This window comes from Cyphellophora attinorum (genome assembly GCF_001299255.1).
Source record: "Cyphellophora attinorum strain CBS 131958 chromosome Unknown Contig44, whole genome shotgun sequence".
Lineage (NCBI taxonomy): Eukaryota > Fungi > Ascomycota > Eurotiomycetes > Chaetothyriales > Cyphellophoraceae > Cyphellophora > Cyphellophora attinorum.
Window position 1 is genome coordinate 54,025 of NW_017253272.1, and position 16,752 is coordinate 70,776.

Consider the following 16,752-nt stretch of genomic DNA (forward strand, 5'->3'; position numbering starts at 1 on the left):
GGGCAAGGTCAGACTATGCGTGAGGTATTATGGACAATACGGACAGTAGCAACTGGAAGGTGCGAGTGTATATCTAATGGTCAGAGCAACGTGGCAGGGTTTGTACAGTATTTGAAAGCGGTGGTGGGGGGACTCTTTCCGAAAGTAGGGGCCAGGGCCTTATTACAGCCGCAGGGGGATGACGGCATCGGCGTCCGAATCACTTACAGCATTTGCATTAAGCACGTATTGAATGCGGTGAAGTCTGAGCAACAAGTAAAGCACGCCTGCAATGCGAAAGGGAGAATGTCGGTAGCAACTGCCGCAGTGCTTAGAAATCGGATAGGTGATATTTTGGAAAGAGCGTGAAGCAGGAGCAGAAGCAGCGAGCGAGAATGGCATCATCCCCTATAATTTGAAATACTTTTACCCCGTCTGATTCGAGATCTGATCTGAGCACGTGACACTCTGAGGGCCGTCCAGATGGCAATCTTCTCAGTTCCTCGAGCACAAATCCGGGGCGGCTTTTCAAGATATTTATGCACGCTAGGGTAATCAGCAGTGGGATGCCGCGAAATACTGGCATTACTGCAGCAAGGTGATTGATTATATTATCGAGGCCGTCACAGATGAACCAAGCCCGTCCATGTTGCTATACAAAATCGAAAACCGACCAGGACAGTCGTAAACGCTGCCTGTACGTACGGCAATCTCATCATCCATCGGAGCTTTCGAAGAGCTGGCAAGGACTGCCAGTGGGTATCTCACGCAGGCGCTAACCGCGTTGTTGTGCTGCACTATGATTACTTGTGCTTTTTGAATCGTTACATAGAAGATGAGACCGTCAGGTCATATGGCGCTCATTCCTCCTTCGTGCTCGTCTCTTGTCCAGCAAGAGCATTCGAGCTTCTCATGGCGGGACTCAGTGGTGGAGTAGTAGCGAACTGTGCCGAGCCCCTTCGTACGTCGAACATCTTAGCACTGCCAGCGGAAATGTGCCGTGCATGGCCTTTTCTGCTGCCGTAGTCGATACTGCGAGCACGCATGAGTTGCACCTCTTCCTCGCTCTTGGACGAGGCTTGGCCATCGTCGTCCTCGTCCGAGCTTATCGCGTCCATGTCGGCTGTTTGGAAGTCCTTTAGCAGTCCTTCGCGGGACTTGGCTCTGGAGGCAGCTTTCACCACTGTCGGCTGTCGAGCGACCCCAGCGTGCCAGGTTTCGCCTGCAGCGGCGGCTTCGGCAGTGTTGGATGATGTTGAAGTTGGTTGCTGTTCGGCTTTGAGATCGAGCAGCGTACTGCTCGGTCGTCTTCCAGAAGAAATGGCTGACTGGCGCCTGCCATCCGGCTCAGGGGACAGTCGATTGAGATACTCATCTTTAGCGAGAACCTCTTCCATTTCATCCGGATTCTGCGCAGACTCGAGATTCCGTGGGCTCAGTGGGCCGGACAGCCTTTTGACTGGTTTGCCTGACAGCCAGGATGCCTCCGAATCGACCGATGCAAGCGATTGGGACAGAGCATGGACAGGTGCTTCACTGTCTCCCGAGAGCAGCGAATGCACCCTGCTGTGATCCCTGCCCCGATCCAACGTTGGTATGCTTGAGCTCGTGGCCAAACTTCGGCCGTCTAGCTGTGCAGATCGAGCGTGATTCAGTGGTTTAGCAGCAATGTCGATCGGCTGAGCTGGCTGAGCTTCTGGTGACTGCATCCTCGAGTCGGGAGGTGAAAGTGGCAATTCCGGAAGGTCCTCGCGGAACTTAGACATCGTCCTCTGCGGAGTAGCACTGCCAGTCCGCCTGAACGTCCTTTGTGATGTATTCAGTTGTGGTGGAGGGGCTTTGCGAGCGAACGACTCCCGCTTGTGTTTGAGAATTCTGACGGAGTCAATCTTCCACGCTCGCCAGTAGGTTCGGCTCGTCGGGTCCCTCGCCGGAAGAAGGTTGTCCACAAACTGCCTGATGGCATACTTTGTTCAGACGCTCGGCGGTCCCGCTCGAGACCAGCAGTGACTTCGGCTGGCACGGCTTCTTTCTTGAAAGAAAGCTGAGACATGTTTCCGTCGCCGACAGATGGCTCGACAGGTGAGCTGGGTGGTGATATGGCTCCTTGAGAAGGATTGAGGGCTTGTCCTGACTGTACAGTCGCCGCTTTCCTCCGTGGAGATTGCACAGGTACTGGCGGAGGCGCGTCCTCTTCCCTGTCCGAAGATTCTTGCATCAGATCCACATCCTTCTCGTCCTCGAAAGGATTTCGGATCGCCGTTGTATGAGCAACTCCGACGGGCTGTGGGTCGGAGAACGGATCGTCGTCGGGGACGTCGGGAGTAGCAGCTTCGGTCCCCTGACTGGCATCGTGCTGCTGCTCGGTCAAATTCGCGGAGGAAGTTCGTGCGAATTCTTCTGCGCGCGCGCGTCTCGTCCTCTCCTCTTGTTCTTTGTCCGCGCGCTTCTGCAGCTTCCTGTGCAACTTCTGCTTGTCCGTTTCACGCTTCTTCAGTCGTCTTTTCTGGTCACGCTCAAGCAGCTCGCGGAGTGCAGCCGAGTCGAGGCTGTCAGCCAGATCGTCTATCCTTCTCTTGGATGATGAGAGGTCTTCCTCCTCTTCGATAGACTGCTGAACAGGGTCCAAGCGGGCAGGATGCTTGCCGAGACTTCCACGACTTCTCCCGTCATACTTGACTGTTGGTCGTGGGCTGAGTGCTGCAAAGATGCCAATTTTGAAGGAATTCTGATACATGACGTCGTCAACCTCTGATATGTTCTCGGGAATTGGCAGCGACACTTGTGAGGGCGGCCTTCGTCCATCGCCACCTATGTGAACGATCTCTCGCTGTAGCGGGCCAGATCCAGAATATGTAGCCGGTCTCCGAGGTTTGGGTATAGGCATGGGCTCGGTCATCGCCTTGAGTTCGCGTTCGCGCGCATGATCGTCCGCTTTTCTTTTGCTGGACTTCTTGCGCAGAATGGAAGGGTTGGAACCCTGACGCCGGGCATACAATGTAGGGACTGGAGGCACAGCCGTGAAGTTCTCGGGTCCGATTGACGTTTGCGACATGTTCTGGTTCATCAATCCAGAGGGTGCGGTGGCGGAACGTGGCAAATTGTAGGCCGAGTTCTTCTGTGACGGTGGACGAGGCTTTGACAGTTTTCTAGTCCTCTCTTCATTTTGCTGCCTGGACTCGGCGCTGGCAGTCTGAGGGTTTCCCTGCTCGATTGCGGGGCCGGCATTGCGAGCCATTCGAGTCGGGTCTGATTTCTCGAGCAATGTAGTGCTAGCGGTCTGATCGTCGGAAGCCCGCTTGCGATTTCTCTTAGTGGCGCCAAACGGCCAAAATCCCATATTGGACTGGGTTCAAGGCCTCAGATGTGATTGCGGTTGCAAGGGATGCGGCATCAAATCGATAACGCTCGGCAGGCATCTATTCGGAACACATCCGTTTGCGGTCGCTTCTATTAATGACGAGACTTGCTGCAGGGGCTTCAGGTGTCGCGCAAAAGGCCAGGGCAAATCAGCAGCGGTACCCAAGTGTGCCAGGGTCAGGGCTGTAGAAGATGATGCCAGTGGAAGCTTCGATGCAGGCGACGGGCCTCTGTGGTGTGAACGAGTGGAAGTGGTTCGAGACCTAACGTGCACATCAGAATCTTGCAACGTGGTTATTACATAGAAGAATGCAGTAATGCGACAGGCCGAAAGGTAAGGGTGATGAAGGTGGTGAAGATCATGGGACAATTGTAAGAGAGAGCACTAGAGGTCGATCAAAGTGGGCTGGCTAGCGATGCAGCGTCATCTTTCAACGCCACTAGAACAGCCACAGAACGGGGCACGCCGCTACTGTGTACGCCTGCTCCTCCGTCAAGTTTGCACCTCCGTCATCGAGATATTCACATGGAACAGTGCCCGAAAGAGGATCCATCCGAGACCCTCCAGGGCTGCTCGAATGCTGCTGCTTCGTAGACAGTCGCCTGTTGTAAAAGTATCAAGGTGCGCGAAAAGGGTCACGGCAGATGTTTGAGAGCACATTGGTTGGCTCGCACTTGCAAGGCAATTCCCTTGCAAACAAGGCTCGTTAGGCGCCGATCCAATCGACCCTCGGAGCTGGAATCTGTCGATACCAAGCATCTGGGCGGTGACGCACCGAACCTCGATGGTGAGTGCTATTCATTTTACTTCATTAATGTGTATCTGATGCTAGAGTTCTCCTCGAGCTGGCGTTAGATAGTTACAAAGTCAGATGCGGAGTGGCGTACTGCACAATCGTATGTGGCACTAAAAGCCGGGTATCAAACAGAAAACCCTCCGACGAAGCAAGAAGTGCTTGTCTTCTGTTGTGTCTCGCAAACGGCAGTGGCACGCCACAGATTGGAGCTGGGGCAAGCAACACAAGCCCTTTGACGCTAACGTAGACACTGCTCGATCTCTTTGCACCGACTGCCAACAGACCAGTCCATGCCGTGCTATCCAGGACTCTGGAGCCAGGACGGCGACGTGCTGGCAGGTCTTGGCTAGCTCCCATTCTTGCGGTGATCATCACCAGCCGTTCTCCTGCAGAAAAGCTCAAGGGCTTGCTATACCCTGTCACATAAGTGGTTCCTTGCAGTTGTCCTGCATGTCTTAATTCTGACAGACGTTGAGCATGGTGACATGGTCGCTCGACGCGCGCCTGTTGTCGTCAGGTTTGTATTCGACAATACGTCTACCGAACCAAGCCTAGGAATATCCACGCGAATCTCAGTCCGAGACCTTCGGATGCTGCCCCGGTCATTTCTTCCGGACCACATGGCAATTCTATGGCATTTTTGGAACTCGTCATCATTGCTGCTGTTTCGACCAGATCAGGCTTGTTCCAAGTTCCGAGAACTGACTACCCTGGTCCGTCATAGCCTGGCCCGAGTATCGCTTGCTCTCAGGGCCTGGTTAACTAAGCGCACAGCCTCACCACAACTGCCGTAGCTCGACTGATAGCCACTCCCAGAATGCCCATAGCAATGAACAACACTGACTCCTTCCACCATCTCGCTCTCAACCCGCGGGCCACCAAGCCTCATTGGTCGAAGTCCAACGCCGTGTCGGATTATGGAAAGGTGTTCTATGCCTTTTCCCTGAGTAAGCGCTGGACAGACTGCCACGGTCCTCTGCATGATCCTCGTGGCCAAACTTGGATCGGGAACAGCATCCCAGTTGTTTACTTGATAGCAACCACCAAGTATGGTGCCTCCACCAGCAGCACGAGTCATCGTGTAGCTGATTTCATCGTCCGGCGCATCGTTTCCAGAGATCGAGGTCATAAGGCCGGCATCGTTCCTGACAACAACGACCTGGCCTCTGATGGGAACCATCTTCTCATCTTCGACACCACCTAGCTTGCGCGCAGACAAACCCGTGCAATTTACAACGATGTCTGCCATTCTACCACCATGGTGTAGGTGAGCGGCTTCCCGGACGTGAGCGAGGACGGCTCTCTTCAATACTACCTTGTTCTCCAGACAGCGCGATACCAGCCAAGGCAAATAGATTGCAGTGTTGATGCATACAGACTCGAATTCGGTTGCGCTTGCAATGCCTTCGGCTAGCTCACCCTTCGGAATGTCTCGGTGTTTCAACCACGCGTGGCTCTTGTGAGCTTGCTGGTACTTCTCGGCTTTTGGGGTCCCCAAGTCCTTCTCGCGAACAAAAATTTGCAACGGCTGGAAATGAATACCTGCTGCTGGGGTGTCCTGTGCGAGGTCCTGAAGAATTGGCCATGTGGCCTTCTCCCATTCATTCTCTCGTTCTCCAGAAACTGTCATGAGACTTCCTGCTGTCAGCGTGCGTCTGGATCACGGGCCGGCTAAGAACTCACGGGGCATCTGAATAGCATCAGCAAGAAGGGACAGTGCGGACGCTTGAGGCCTCGACGCAACGCGATAGATATGAGCTATGACTTGTGCTGATGGAAAGACGGTCTCGCAGGCTCTGGGCAGAGATGAGGCATCCGGAAGGCTTGTAAGATACGTACAATTCGCTCCTGCCCAAGGGCTTGCGTACTCGATATCATAATCTCCTGGCATGTGTTTCGCTACAATCGTGACCTTGTGGCCCTGTCGTAATAGCAGCAATGCAGTAGTGAGTCCTATGACTCCAGCCTGTGATTATGATTCCGTTAGTTTCTGGTAGCTATCCCATGACTGCGTTTGTCGACAGTGAATACAGCCCAGCCAGGCGACTTACTCCGATAACGACCACATTGTTCGATGCTGCCATTGAGCAGAAAATCGGGAGGCTGGTCAATAGAATCTTCTGAGTCGACAATAGTTGTTCGTTTGTTTGCTGTCTTGAGGTTGGTCACCTGTCCGAGGTTTTATTATGTTGTGAGTCTACTCAAACTCGTTCATTCGCAAATTTGGTTCAATCGCCTGGCATCAGCCGCAAGTCAAGATACTCTGCAGGTCAAAGTACTCTTCAAGGTCTCTGATATTGCGAACTCGCCTCCACTTGTCTTCCTCTGCTCACCTATCGACCTCATCACAAGGCGCTCCAGTACGATCGACACATCGTCTACAAGCAAAAAGTCCGCCGCTCCAGTACAGTCGGCCTCCGGCCTATCAGGCAACGCCTAGGAAGCCGCCACAGCCTAAAACGCTTTGGTCCTCCAGGTAAGCGCATCCCCCGGAGCTGCGCCGACCCGCGCTGCCTCCTGTCCCAGCAGCCTTATCATCGTCATTCTGCATTTCCTCCAAAACCCTCCTGGGTTTGTGTCTGCGGCGCGTTTTGGCGTGCCTATCAGCATATGCTCCCCACTAAATCGGAGAGCGCGTCACGATTGCTGGTCACCGGCATCCTGCACACGACTCATAGCACACCTGCTTGTCTCCTTCCTTCACCCATCCCAGCTGTTCAACAGCAGCGTCAGCTTCAAGTTGACGTTTGCTACTTTGTTACTGTGGCAGTCTGCTTATCATTTGTTTCTGTGTTTTTTGCTTCATGATCTTGTCAAATGGCGTTCAGACCATGGCCACTAACCATGCTGTCCATCCACAGCAATTGCCCCAGATGGTGCGAAGACCTCGCTCAATCTGGCCCGGATTGGCAAGGATCGGAATGCTGCAGAAACAAATAGCAGGAGATGGTGAGTACCATTCAGCATCCTGCCAGTCATCGTCCTAACCATGGATTGCAAGGGAACTGTCTTTTTGCGTCCCTGAGTGACCAATTGTATGGTACCCCAGACCGACACTTCGAGATCCGCACCAAGGTCATCGAGCACATGCGCAACTTCAAACCCCTCTTCGAATACCACGTACACAAGGACGATGTTCAAGGACGCCGTATGCTTCGATCCGCGACAAATGCTACTGCTCAAGAGTCTGTCGATCCATTCGAGGACTACTTGATCCTGATGGCTCGTCCGGGTACCTATGGCGGAGAGCCGGAGCTTGTTGCGTTCTGTCAGTACGTATTCCATTGATCTTGAATCGGGCGAGACATCACGCTCTCGACTCTGGTTCTTCCTATACATGTCCAGTCTGACAGGTGAATCAGATCATACGACCAAGATGTGATGGTACATCTCCCTAAGGACACCGGTCTACCCTCAGACCACCTAAATTATTCCAACGAACACAGAATCAAGAAACCAGACCAAGAGGACCCTGTGTGTTTGCACATCTGCTACGGTGGGGATGAAGAGACTCGAGCACACTATGACTCTGCAAGAACCAGAGACGGCTCGGTCCCACGCAATGTCCCGAGTCCCCGTCTCAAAGCACAGGACTCTCGACGGAACTCGTCTGTCCCAAACGAAGCATCTCCGCTCAGCGGCACTCCTACTGCGCGAGCTCTCAGAAACGCAGATGGTGCCGAACTTTTCCAGGAGGTCATGCAGAAGACCGATGCCAGTCTATTCAACCACCGGGCTCGCAGTACTTCTGTATCATCATCACACCGCTCCTCAAGCTCTAAGAGATCTCTCGAGGACGATGGTGATAATCCTCGCCGGAAGCGTGCTGATCGACGCAAGAGCACCCGCAAAAGAACTGATATGTCTACTGTCGCCTACAAAGATGAGGAAGGCAACATCCGTGTTCACTCACCAACCGACAACACACCGGCCAGCACTCAAGACACCGAAGTGTCTTATGACGCTACCGACAAGTACATCTCTGGTAGTGATGAGGACGAGTACGAACCAAAGCAGCGGGACGACGAAGACGATGGTAGCGACTATGGTACCAAGTCAAGCCGCGTCGTGAAACGCAAGACCTTGAAGCCTTCGTCACGGATTACTGCGAGCAACAAGTCGGTCACTCAGAACAACAACACCACCATCAAGCTCGCTTTACGAACATAGCATTCTCAGGAGTTACGGAGTTGGGTCGACCAGGGACAGGACCAGAACGACAATGGTACATTCTGCATAGCGAAAGGATTGGCCAGCAATCTAGAGAACGAATGCTGCTTGCGATACTGGAACATGGATGGCATACCTTGCATTAGAAACGATATGATAAGATTTTGTGTTACAGCTGGAGTTGTGCTGTCTCCAAGACGTTTAAGGCACCAAGGGAGGTGTTTGGGACCGGCTGCGTCTAGGAATCTTGAAGGCCACCACAACAGAAATGGTACACTGCGCTCAGTAGCTGTTGAGTGTAACAGCATTGATCTGTTGTCCACATGTTGGCAGTGGTTTCTGCAATACGAGCTGGGCAGATCATCCAAATTAAGCCCTTACAACAGCTCAGCGAGCTATATTGAATGAATATTGCAGAAAATCATAAGCCATCGCAGGATAACTCTGTATGTTCATGACAATTGTGCCTGGTGCTGCGGCGGGAGGCCAATGAATCTTCAGCCTGCAGCGATTGGCTGTTTGCAGACCCACGAATTTCCCTGCCCAGGTGCTCTTGCTGAGCTTCTGCCCCAAACTGCACCCTCATCATCTTCCCCGACCGTGTTCAATCACTGCTTCTCGAAACATTTCGTAGCTGCCTGTTGTTCATCGCCTCCTGTCGAATTCGAGTATTTCCTCCTCCAGGCGAGCACCTTTGTCTCTGGCGACTTGCCTTTCTGCATTGTAGTATCTGCAGCCCCATCGACACACGCCGCACTCCATCCCTGAAACCACCTCGCTGTCCCATCAAGCCGCACGACACAGATCCTAAGAGCAGTGAAGAATAAAACGTCGCAATGGACTTTTCAAACATATTGTGGGTGTCCAGCCCTGCTTCCCGGGTGTGTCGGGATGCATGCGCATCGTCGTGCACGACGTATACGACGGAACCGCGAGTGCTGACAAGGTCGATTACAGTCGCATTGCCAACATGGCCGTTGGAGCATCAATGCTTGTCGGATGTGAGTCGCGCACGGCCATCGTAGTAGGAAGTATCGACTGACAACAGGAACAGCAATCGCCATCTTGACTGGAGGTATCAGCATGTGAGTCGGACCGCGCAACATTTCTCGCACAGCCTGACTACTGACCCTCGACCAGACGCAACGTCGTTGTTGCCGTATACGTAATTCTCTTCGGCCTTGGTAAGCACGGTCGTCCGCGACGACGGACACATGGACTGACAAAACAAACAGCCGTTGGCGGCCTAGAGCTCCTGCCGCAGGTGCCACCATATTTGCCCAAATATGCTAGCTTTCTGTTCTCATTCTTGGGCCGTGGTCTTTGTGAGTCTGGAGGATCTTCTACAGCCGGTCTGGCAAGCTAACGCGTCCCAGTCTACCTTTTCGTCGGTAGCTTGGTACTCGAGCACGGCACGTTCAGCTACATCATTGGAGGCATTATCATGGTTGCAGGTTTAGGCTACGCTGCTTTGGAGTTCATCCCATCGATCGAGCCACCATCTAACATGCGTGACGCCGATGCTGGCTGGGGTGCGGAACAGGTTTAAGGCAACGGCAGTTATCCATCGACCGTGAGCACTTCTGGACGGCGCGACACTACGCGCCAAACCATGCTAGGGAATGCTGGCGACACTGTTGTGCGCTTCGCTCAAGATACCGACACATGGACGTATAGGTGCCCAGTGGTTACTCGAGCTCGTGTCTTGCAACAGACTTTTGAGTTGTTCGGCAACTTTTCGGTCATGAATAGCTGGGGTTGACACTATGACCAATGGCGGAAGATGACGGACGGCAGCCGTCTGCAGATGTACTATAATCAGTTGGGGATATTGTGTATGCGAAACACTGGTGGAGACGGTCTTGACAATGCAGAAATGCGACTTGGCTTGTCTTAGCAGTGGTAGTACTAGTATGTAGTAAAACTTGAGGCCGTCGGCCTGCACCAGCACGTGATCCGCTCCCCGGATTCGCATGTCCAACCAATGACAATTAACCTGATCTTGCTGACCTTGAACACGTCTCCTTGCCCGTCGTCATTTTGGGCGTAGTTGCAACATCAAGTACTAATGGTCACCGCCTTCCCTACCACTACGACTGTAGCCATCATCGTCCTTGCCACCAAGGAATAGCATTCTCTACGTCCGCGTATTCTGATTCTTCCAACAGGTCAACAAATTTCGTACACAACCATCTGGGTCATACCACACAAGTCTACACCCTCAAGGCTCCCACTTTCGAACGTAAATTCACCACTTTCAGTGCACCCAAACAACAGGCATTACAGGATTCCAATCCACCAACACATTCGTTTGAGGACCAATCAGTGCCATAGATGGTGATGCTCTTGCTTAATTAGCCAGGAGAGGACGGTCACGGAATGTTGAAGGTCGCGCCCGTGATGGACGCCCTGAGACGTTCGACATCATATTCTTCCGACCATCCCGACATGTTACGGCAGCCGTCCGCGGAGGATCTAGATGCCGCTCATCAGCTAGTCTCATCCGCTCGAGGCGAGAGGATCAGTCCTCCGAGAACCAGCGAGAGCTCGTTCGTACAAGCAGCGCCCGCGACCACCTCTGTCGAGCAATCGGAGCCGCAAGCCGACACAGAGATCCAGCAGCAGGATGGCGATTCCGAAAGCATTGAGCGAGACCCTGCAGGAGGTTTCAATCAAATATGCAGGTAAGTTCAGCATCCAGTGAGTACGACTGCTCGTTCTTGGCAGATAGCACCGCGTACTCAACCGTGAACGGTGGACTGACAAGCCTTCAGCAACTGTGGCACCACCAAAACACCGCTCTGGCGGCGATCACCGGCAGGCAACACAATTTGCAATGCATGCGGGTTGTACCTCAAGACACGGAACACAATGCGCCCGACCAACTTCAAGCGCCATGCATCAAATCCTCCACCAGAAACTGGTAGGCAACGTGTCGAAGCTTCTCCCGTCGCTCCTGCACCAGTTGCTGCACAGACTCAGACTTCTAGACCTCCACTAAAAGAAGCGGAGCATACAGCAGGCTCATGTCCAGGTGGTGGAAATTGCAACGGTGCTGGTGGCGCTGAGGGTTGCGGCGGATGTCCAGCATTCAACAATCGTCTCGCACGAGCACAGAAAGGTGTTGCAAATGCGCCGCCTGCCCCAGCGAACCCACCGCAGAGCACTGTGCAGAACGATGAGCCCAGTAATGCAAACACTACCAGCGCCCCATCAGGCCCACCACCTACCACCACACCATCTACCCAATCCTCAATGCTAGTTGCTTGCAAAAACTGCGGCACAACATTGACACCTCTTTGGCGCCGGGACGAGTCAGGACATCCAATCTGCAACGCTTGCGGTCTTTACTTCAAACTCCACGGAACACATCGGCCGGTGCAGATGAAGAAAGCCACGATCAAGCGCCGGAAACGAGTAGTACCTGCGTACTCGACTACCCCAAGCCTTGCGGCCCTGACGCCACGTTCCGAAACTGCCAGTTCGCCAGGTGAACTTGCCGGGTCAACCTCGCCCGAGCCGATGGCAGATGACGTCGAAATGAGCGGCTACGAGCCCACCGAGCCATTGGATCCGAATCAGCCCGCGGTGAAGAGGCGGAAACCACAAGGGCACATGCCGGTTGATTTCACGGGATACAATCCTGCGACACCGGCACTCTCACATCGGAATGGGAACACTCCGCCGCCGCGACTTCCGCCACTCAAAGCAGGGTCGCCGCCGACGTCCGCGCCACTAGATACGAGGCCGCCATTGGAAAGCACAGGAGACGCGTGGAGGGCGAAGATCATTGCACCGACGAGCTCTATCGACCCGGCTCTGCAAGCTGGTGGAGACCGTGCAGGTGGTGAGGTCAACGGGAAGGAGGAGAAGAGGGCAAGACTCGCGCGTGAGATGGAAGCAATGAGGGCGGCGCTGAAGGCGAAGGAAAGAGAGATGGACGAGTTATAAGGTCCGTGTGTGAGAGGCGCGTTCAATCCACACGTCGACGCCGAGCTACGATATTCTTGACCTGATTGACTACTCAAAGCGGACGCCGACAGATTCGCGCGGTCGCAATCAATAGGTCGACATATGCCCAAAGGAGTGCGAATGGCTTACGAGAGAATGAAGCACCTGCAATGATGCTTGAGTAGTTTCGAAGCGACGGCCCGGCAAGATGCAGTCGACTGGGAAACTAGCTACCTAGCTCAGAGAACAACGCTCAAAACCAGAGCTTGATCAATTCTTCGCTCACAGCTTGTGGTGTCATGGTCCCATTCTCCGTTATCAGCGCCGTAATCAAATCTGCAGGCGTGATGTCGACCTTCTCCTCCTCTTCCGTCAGGGGTCCTGCGTGCTGCGTGCCCTTTCTCGACTTCTCTTCTTCACTGCCGCTGATCTGCCCTTCGCTGTCCGCAAATCGCAACGTCGGCTGCCGCACATCCATGCGAGCCAGATCTGAAGAGCCTGTACCGAGCGGGAAAGAGCGCACGAACTTGAAGGACTCGACGACGAAGTAGAATGGAATGCCGTAGGCGCGGGCTAGGATGGCGAGTTGATGGGTGCCGAGTGCAGCCACGACGGAGCCGTTCTCGAGGACTGCTTGTGCGGGGAGGATGAAGAGGGTGGTGTTGTGTTGCGAGACGCCTAGGCTGGAGAGGGCGTAGGTTACTTCGTGGAAGGGGAGGTTTGTGGTTTCTGTTGATTGGGATTTGATGATGGGTGGGGTCGGGCATGTGGCTGAGGTGATGTGTGCGACGGAGGTGTAGTGCCATTGCTCGGAGGTTGCGGTTAGGATTGCTTTGATTACTGGCGAGGAGGAGGCGTAGGTGAAGAGGGTTGAGTCGTCTTTGATGAATGGGAGGACGTGTGAGGCGATTTTGCCCGAGGCGAGTTTTGCCCGGGCGATGAATAGGCGGCTGTTGCTGATGAGGTGGCTGCGTAGTGCGCTGAAGTCGGCGTGGTGCAGGAACGAAGGTCTAGCTTGGAACGAGGAGATTATGTAGCGTTGGAAGAGGTCTGTGCCGGCGGAGAGAGGTATGGGATTGCGTTGTGATGATAAGAGGACTGTGGTTTGGTGTTCGTTGAGGGCTAGTGTTTCCGCTATTGTCGTGAGAGGGTTCTCCTTCAACAGGGTGATCAGGGACTCGATGGCTGCAAGTGGTGCTGGCAAGTCGGGGTCTGCTTTTGTGGTTTTGTTGTAGTGTGCTACGATGTCGAATGTCGTTGATGGAGGTGGAGCATTGAGAGTTGATGGACTGTAGCTGGACGCTGTGGAAGGCGGACTGGCCAGACCTGGCACCATGATGGCTTCTCTGAAGGACTACCGTCCTTGTGGGTGTACAGAAGGTCGCTCGCCCAGGCCAACTCACCGTCACGTCGCCTGTGTGCTTTCCAAGCCAATATGAGTCAACCCCAGCCGGTTTGCTTGAGTGTTCTTGGCGTGTTTCTGGAAATGTCCTGGTACAAGTTACAATTGCAATTGCTGTGCGGCGTCGGTACACCTGTCAGCGGGATGGTATGATGTCTGTCACAGCCTCTGCTATTTCGGTTGACACGAATGTTGCGAATGCGCGAAGTTGTAGGTAGTATGTCGCTGAGGAAACAGTGGTTATCGAAAATGTGGAGGTTGCGCATGTGGTCCTCGAAACTTTCCATAGACCCAGGTCTGGCCGGATGACGAGCCTCCCCAGCGATGCGCGAGCTAACCTAAACTGGAAACCAAAACAGACCAGTACTTTGTCTCCTCGCAGACAAGTGAGTCGCAATTGTAACAATCTCGACCTTTCGAGCACGGTCTCTTACAGTACGCTCGGCTCTCGCCCTCGCCATGTCTCAATATCGATCATCTCAGCAGTCTCAGCAGCAGACGCGCACGAAGAAGAAGGATGATGATCCCGATGCATTCATGCGACTCGTGAGCTTCCCTTCTCATGTGGAAAGTACCATGCTAACGTGTGTAGTCCGACAGAGAGATCGCTGGCTGTATCAGCGACATTGGCGTGCCTTTCCAGCCCACCGACCTTCAGAAACCCAATCCACAATTAATACAGATGGTTTTCGAGCACCTTGGTGAACTGTTGCTGAATGCCACACGCGACTCGATAGATCCAGCGATGCGCGCGGCCGCCGAAGACATCTGTTCGAGCGACACTGAAATTGTGCCATTCGAGACAAGAATGCTTATGGGCTTCTTTGTCAGTCTGCGGCGGATGTTGGTGGAATGCGGCATACATGATTTCTCTTTCAACGACCTGGTTCGGCCGACGCACGAACGACTTGTGAAGATCTTCTCGTATGTCATCAATTTTGTGCGCTTCCGAGAAAGTCAGACACAGACGATCGACGAGAACTTCAACAAAGCCGAGGCGGTTAAGGCACGAATCGAGTTGTTGTATATGGACAACCAAGACATGGCGCAGAGGCTCGAGGACATGAAGCGCAACAGAAAATCGATGGAGGCCGCTGTCAAAGACAAGGTGAAACGAAACGACGAGTTGAAAGCACGATTACTAGAGCTCAAGAAGGATCAAGAGCGCATCGCAGAGCAGCTGGAGAAAGCCAAAGCCGACAAATCGCAGGCGCAGGGAGTGCTCGAGGACAAGACCGGACAGCTTGTGCGGATCCGACAAGAGAGCCAAAAACTTCGTCCATACGTGCTTGAAAGTCCGGATGGTCTGCAAGAACAGCTCGCTAAATTGCACAAGAACCTACAAGAAGAGCGGCAACAGATCGATACGTTTGAACGACGGATCCGTGCGTTGCAGACCTCCGGCGACAGCTTTGGCGTGGTTTACAACGAAGTCCAGTCATGTGTCAAGGTACTCGACGAGATCTCGAAAGAGTTGCAGAAGGAAGAGGAGGAGGAAGCTAAACTAGCCAGGAATCGGGATCAGGTTGCCGATCGAAGCAACAACGTTCGCGAAATCGAGCAAACACACGCCATGCTCCAGCGACAACTCGACAAGGCCAATGAGCGGCTTGCTGGGCTCACACAGCGGCACAAGGAGCGTGATGAAGCCAACAAGGCCAAGATGGAGGAGTTGCGTATCACACAGAGAGAGCTTCGAGAGGAGAAAGCGGACAAAAGTCGAGCTATTGAGAGGAAGCGAGCAAGGGTCGACCAGCTGGAGAAAAAGGTATGTTACGTCGTGAGCCTTGTCAAACAACGCTAAAAAGTCAATAGATGGCCGATCTGAAAGAGCAACTCGAGAAGGAAGTCTATGACATCCGTGAGCAGTATCAGAAGCTTGAGTCGCATATCAAGTTGTACATCACTGAGATGGAACAGAGCATCTCCTGAGGAGACAGCAGCACATGATAGATGAAGACCATGACGGCGTTGTACATCTTGCTAGCGATACCCCCTAACTTGGAATATCATGTCAACTGGCAGTACCTCGTCTTGGTTCATCTTCGATTTGAAACCATCTTGAAGCGATTTTCCTGATTGTGAGAGCCCGGCCGGACCATCTGGAGCCTTCGAGACCGATCCTGACGGAGCCGCTCAGAAGCGGAACTTGAGCTTCCCACAAGCGAGAGCCACGATCCGGGTGTGTCGGGTCTCGGATATCCTTGCACTCGGTCAGCGCGAGATCGCTCGACGCCGAGCTCGCAACCGACACCGCTGTGGCTAACGTCCTCGAGAGGCCCTGCAAAGTAAACTCTGATGTGCCGTGATGGAGAGCCAGCAGATCAACGATAATCAGACGAGAGCGACTTGGTGCTGTTGATTCCTGCTGGCTACCGTACGTGGACAAGTATGCCCTTAGTGATGGAATGTTCGGGCAGTACGCTAGTCTCATGTGTTGGCCGACAGACAAGAGCTGTAGTGTTGGGACCAGGAATCTGTGCTGGCTGGACGCAGACTCGGTAACGTCCGCCGTAAGATCACCTGGACTTCCTGCATCTTCTGGTTGCTCAGAGGTGGAAAGGCGGTGAATCTGTGCTGCGACGTGGCTGAGGAAATCCGTTCGCGACAGGCAGATTATGACTGTAGTATCAGCGATCTGCTGGCTGCGGGTCAAATCTTCCAGGAGGTCTATGTAGTACTCGTACTTGGTTGTGACCACGTTCATGTGAACAGATAAGAGTCGGTGTAGGACTGGAGCAATATGCTCTGCTCGGAAATGGATGTGGATTCCGTTGAACGAAGATTACATCACGGAACGCGTCCTCCAGGTTTTCGTGTCCTACTCAGACGCGCATCTGCCATAGAAGCCGTGTCTGATTACTTCGCATTGGGTGTATGGGTGCAGCTGCCGGCCTACTGCTCTGGATGCGGGTGCCGCTAAAGTTGTTGTGCAAGAGCGCGTGAAGTGCCAACCGCAAACCGGTGTTGCCCAACCTTGAAGTCCGGCGTCTGCCGAGCTGTGGAGCAGTGTTTTCAGGCGCAAGGCAACCTCGATCTTGTACAGCTGTCCGCGTTTCTTTAGCAAGGCACTTGCCGACCTCACTGGGTGGA

At 53.6% G+C, this 16,752-nt stretch overlaps 7 protein-coding genes across 7 annotated transcripts; 4 read left to right on the forward strand and 3 right to left on the reverse strand.

Moving 5' to 3' along the window:
• Window positions 1–839: 839 nt before the first annotated feature.
• On the reverse strand, window positions 840–3,319 carry AB675_1336 (uncharacterized protein; the record flags this gene model as incomplete). Its single annotated transcript, XM_018141217.1, has 2 exons — window positions 840–1,854; window positions 1,959–3,319. 2 exons carry the CDS (start codon window positions 3,317–3,319, stop codon window positions 840–842), a joined length of 2,376 nt encoding a protein of 791 aa, XP_017995094.1.
• Window positions 3,320–6,967: 3,648 nt separating this feature from the next.
• AB675_1338 (OTU domain-containing protein 3) lies at window positions 6,968–8,306 on the forward strand (the record flags this gene model as incomplete). Its single annotated transcript, XM_018141218.1, has 3 exons — window positions 6,968–7,085; window positions 7,138–7,408; window positions 7,499–8,306. 3 exons carry the CDS (start codon window positions 6,968–6,970, stop codon window positions 8,304–8,306), a joined length of 1,197 nt encoding a protein of 398 aa, XP_017995102.1.
• A 970-nt stretch (window positions 8,307–9,276) lies between these two features.
• On the forward strand, window positions 9,277–9,855 carry AB675_1339 (Golgi apparatus membrane protein tvp15; the record flags this gene model as incomplete). The annotated part of the gene is made up of 5 exons (XM_018141219.1): window positions 9,277–9,307; window positions 9,361–9,391; window positions 9,447–9,490; window positions 9,542–9,631; window positions 9,683–9,855. 5 exons carry the CDS (start codon window positions 9,277–9,279, stop codon window positions 9,853–9,855), a joined length of 369 nt encoding a protein of 122 aa, XP_017995074.1.
• Window positions 9,856–10,754: 899 nt separating this feature from the next.
• On the forward strand, window positions 10,755–12,257 carry AB675_1340 (GATA factor SREP; the record flags this gene model as incomplete). The annotated part of the gene is made up of 2 exons (XM_018141221.1): window positions 10,755–10,990; window positions 11,081–12,257. 2 exons carry the CDS (start codon window positions 10,755–10,757, stop codon window positions 12,255–12,257), a joined length of 1,413 nt encoding a protein of 470 aa, XP_017995096.1.
• Window positions 12,258–12,510: 253 nt separating this feature from the next.
• On the reverse strand, window positions 12,511–13,593 carry AB675_1341 (Translation initiation factor eIF-2B subunit alpha; the record flags this gene model as incomplete). Its single annotated transcript, XM_018141222.1, has 1 exon — window positions 12,511–13,593. One exon carries the CDS (start codon window positions 13,591–13,593, stop codon window positions 12,511–12,513), a length of 1,083 nt encoding a protein of 360 aa, XP_017995085.1.
• A 525-nt stretch (window positions 13,594–14,118) lies between these two features.
• On the forward strand, window positions 14,119–15,591 carry AB675_1342 (putative kinetochore protein nuf2; the record flags this gene model as incomplete). Its single annotated transcript, XM_018141223.1, has 3 exons — window positions 14,119–14,205; window positions 14,252–15,427; window positions 15,475–15,591. 3 exons carry the CDS (start codon window positions 14,119–14,121, stop codon window positions 15,589–15,591), a joined length of 1,380 nt encoding a protein of 459 aa, XP_017995117.1.
• Window positions 15,592–15,673: 82 nt separating this feature from the next.
• AB675_1343 (uncharacterized protein) lies at window positions 15,674–16,366 on the reverse strand (the record flags this gene model as incomplete). The annotated part of the gene is made up of 1 exon (XM_018141224.1): window positions 15,674–16,366. One exon carries the CDS (start codon window positions 16,364–16,366, stop codon window positions 15,674–15,676), a length of 693 nt encoding a protein of 230 aa, XP_017995103.1.
• Window positions 16,367–16,752: the final 386 nt, after the last annotated feature.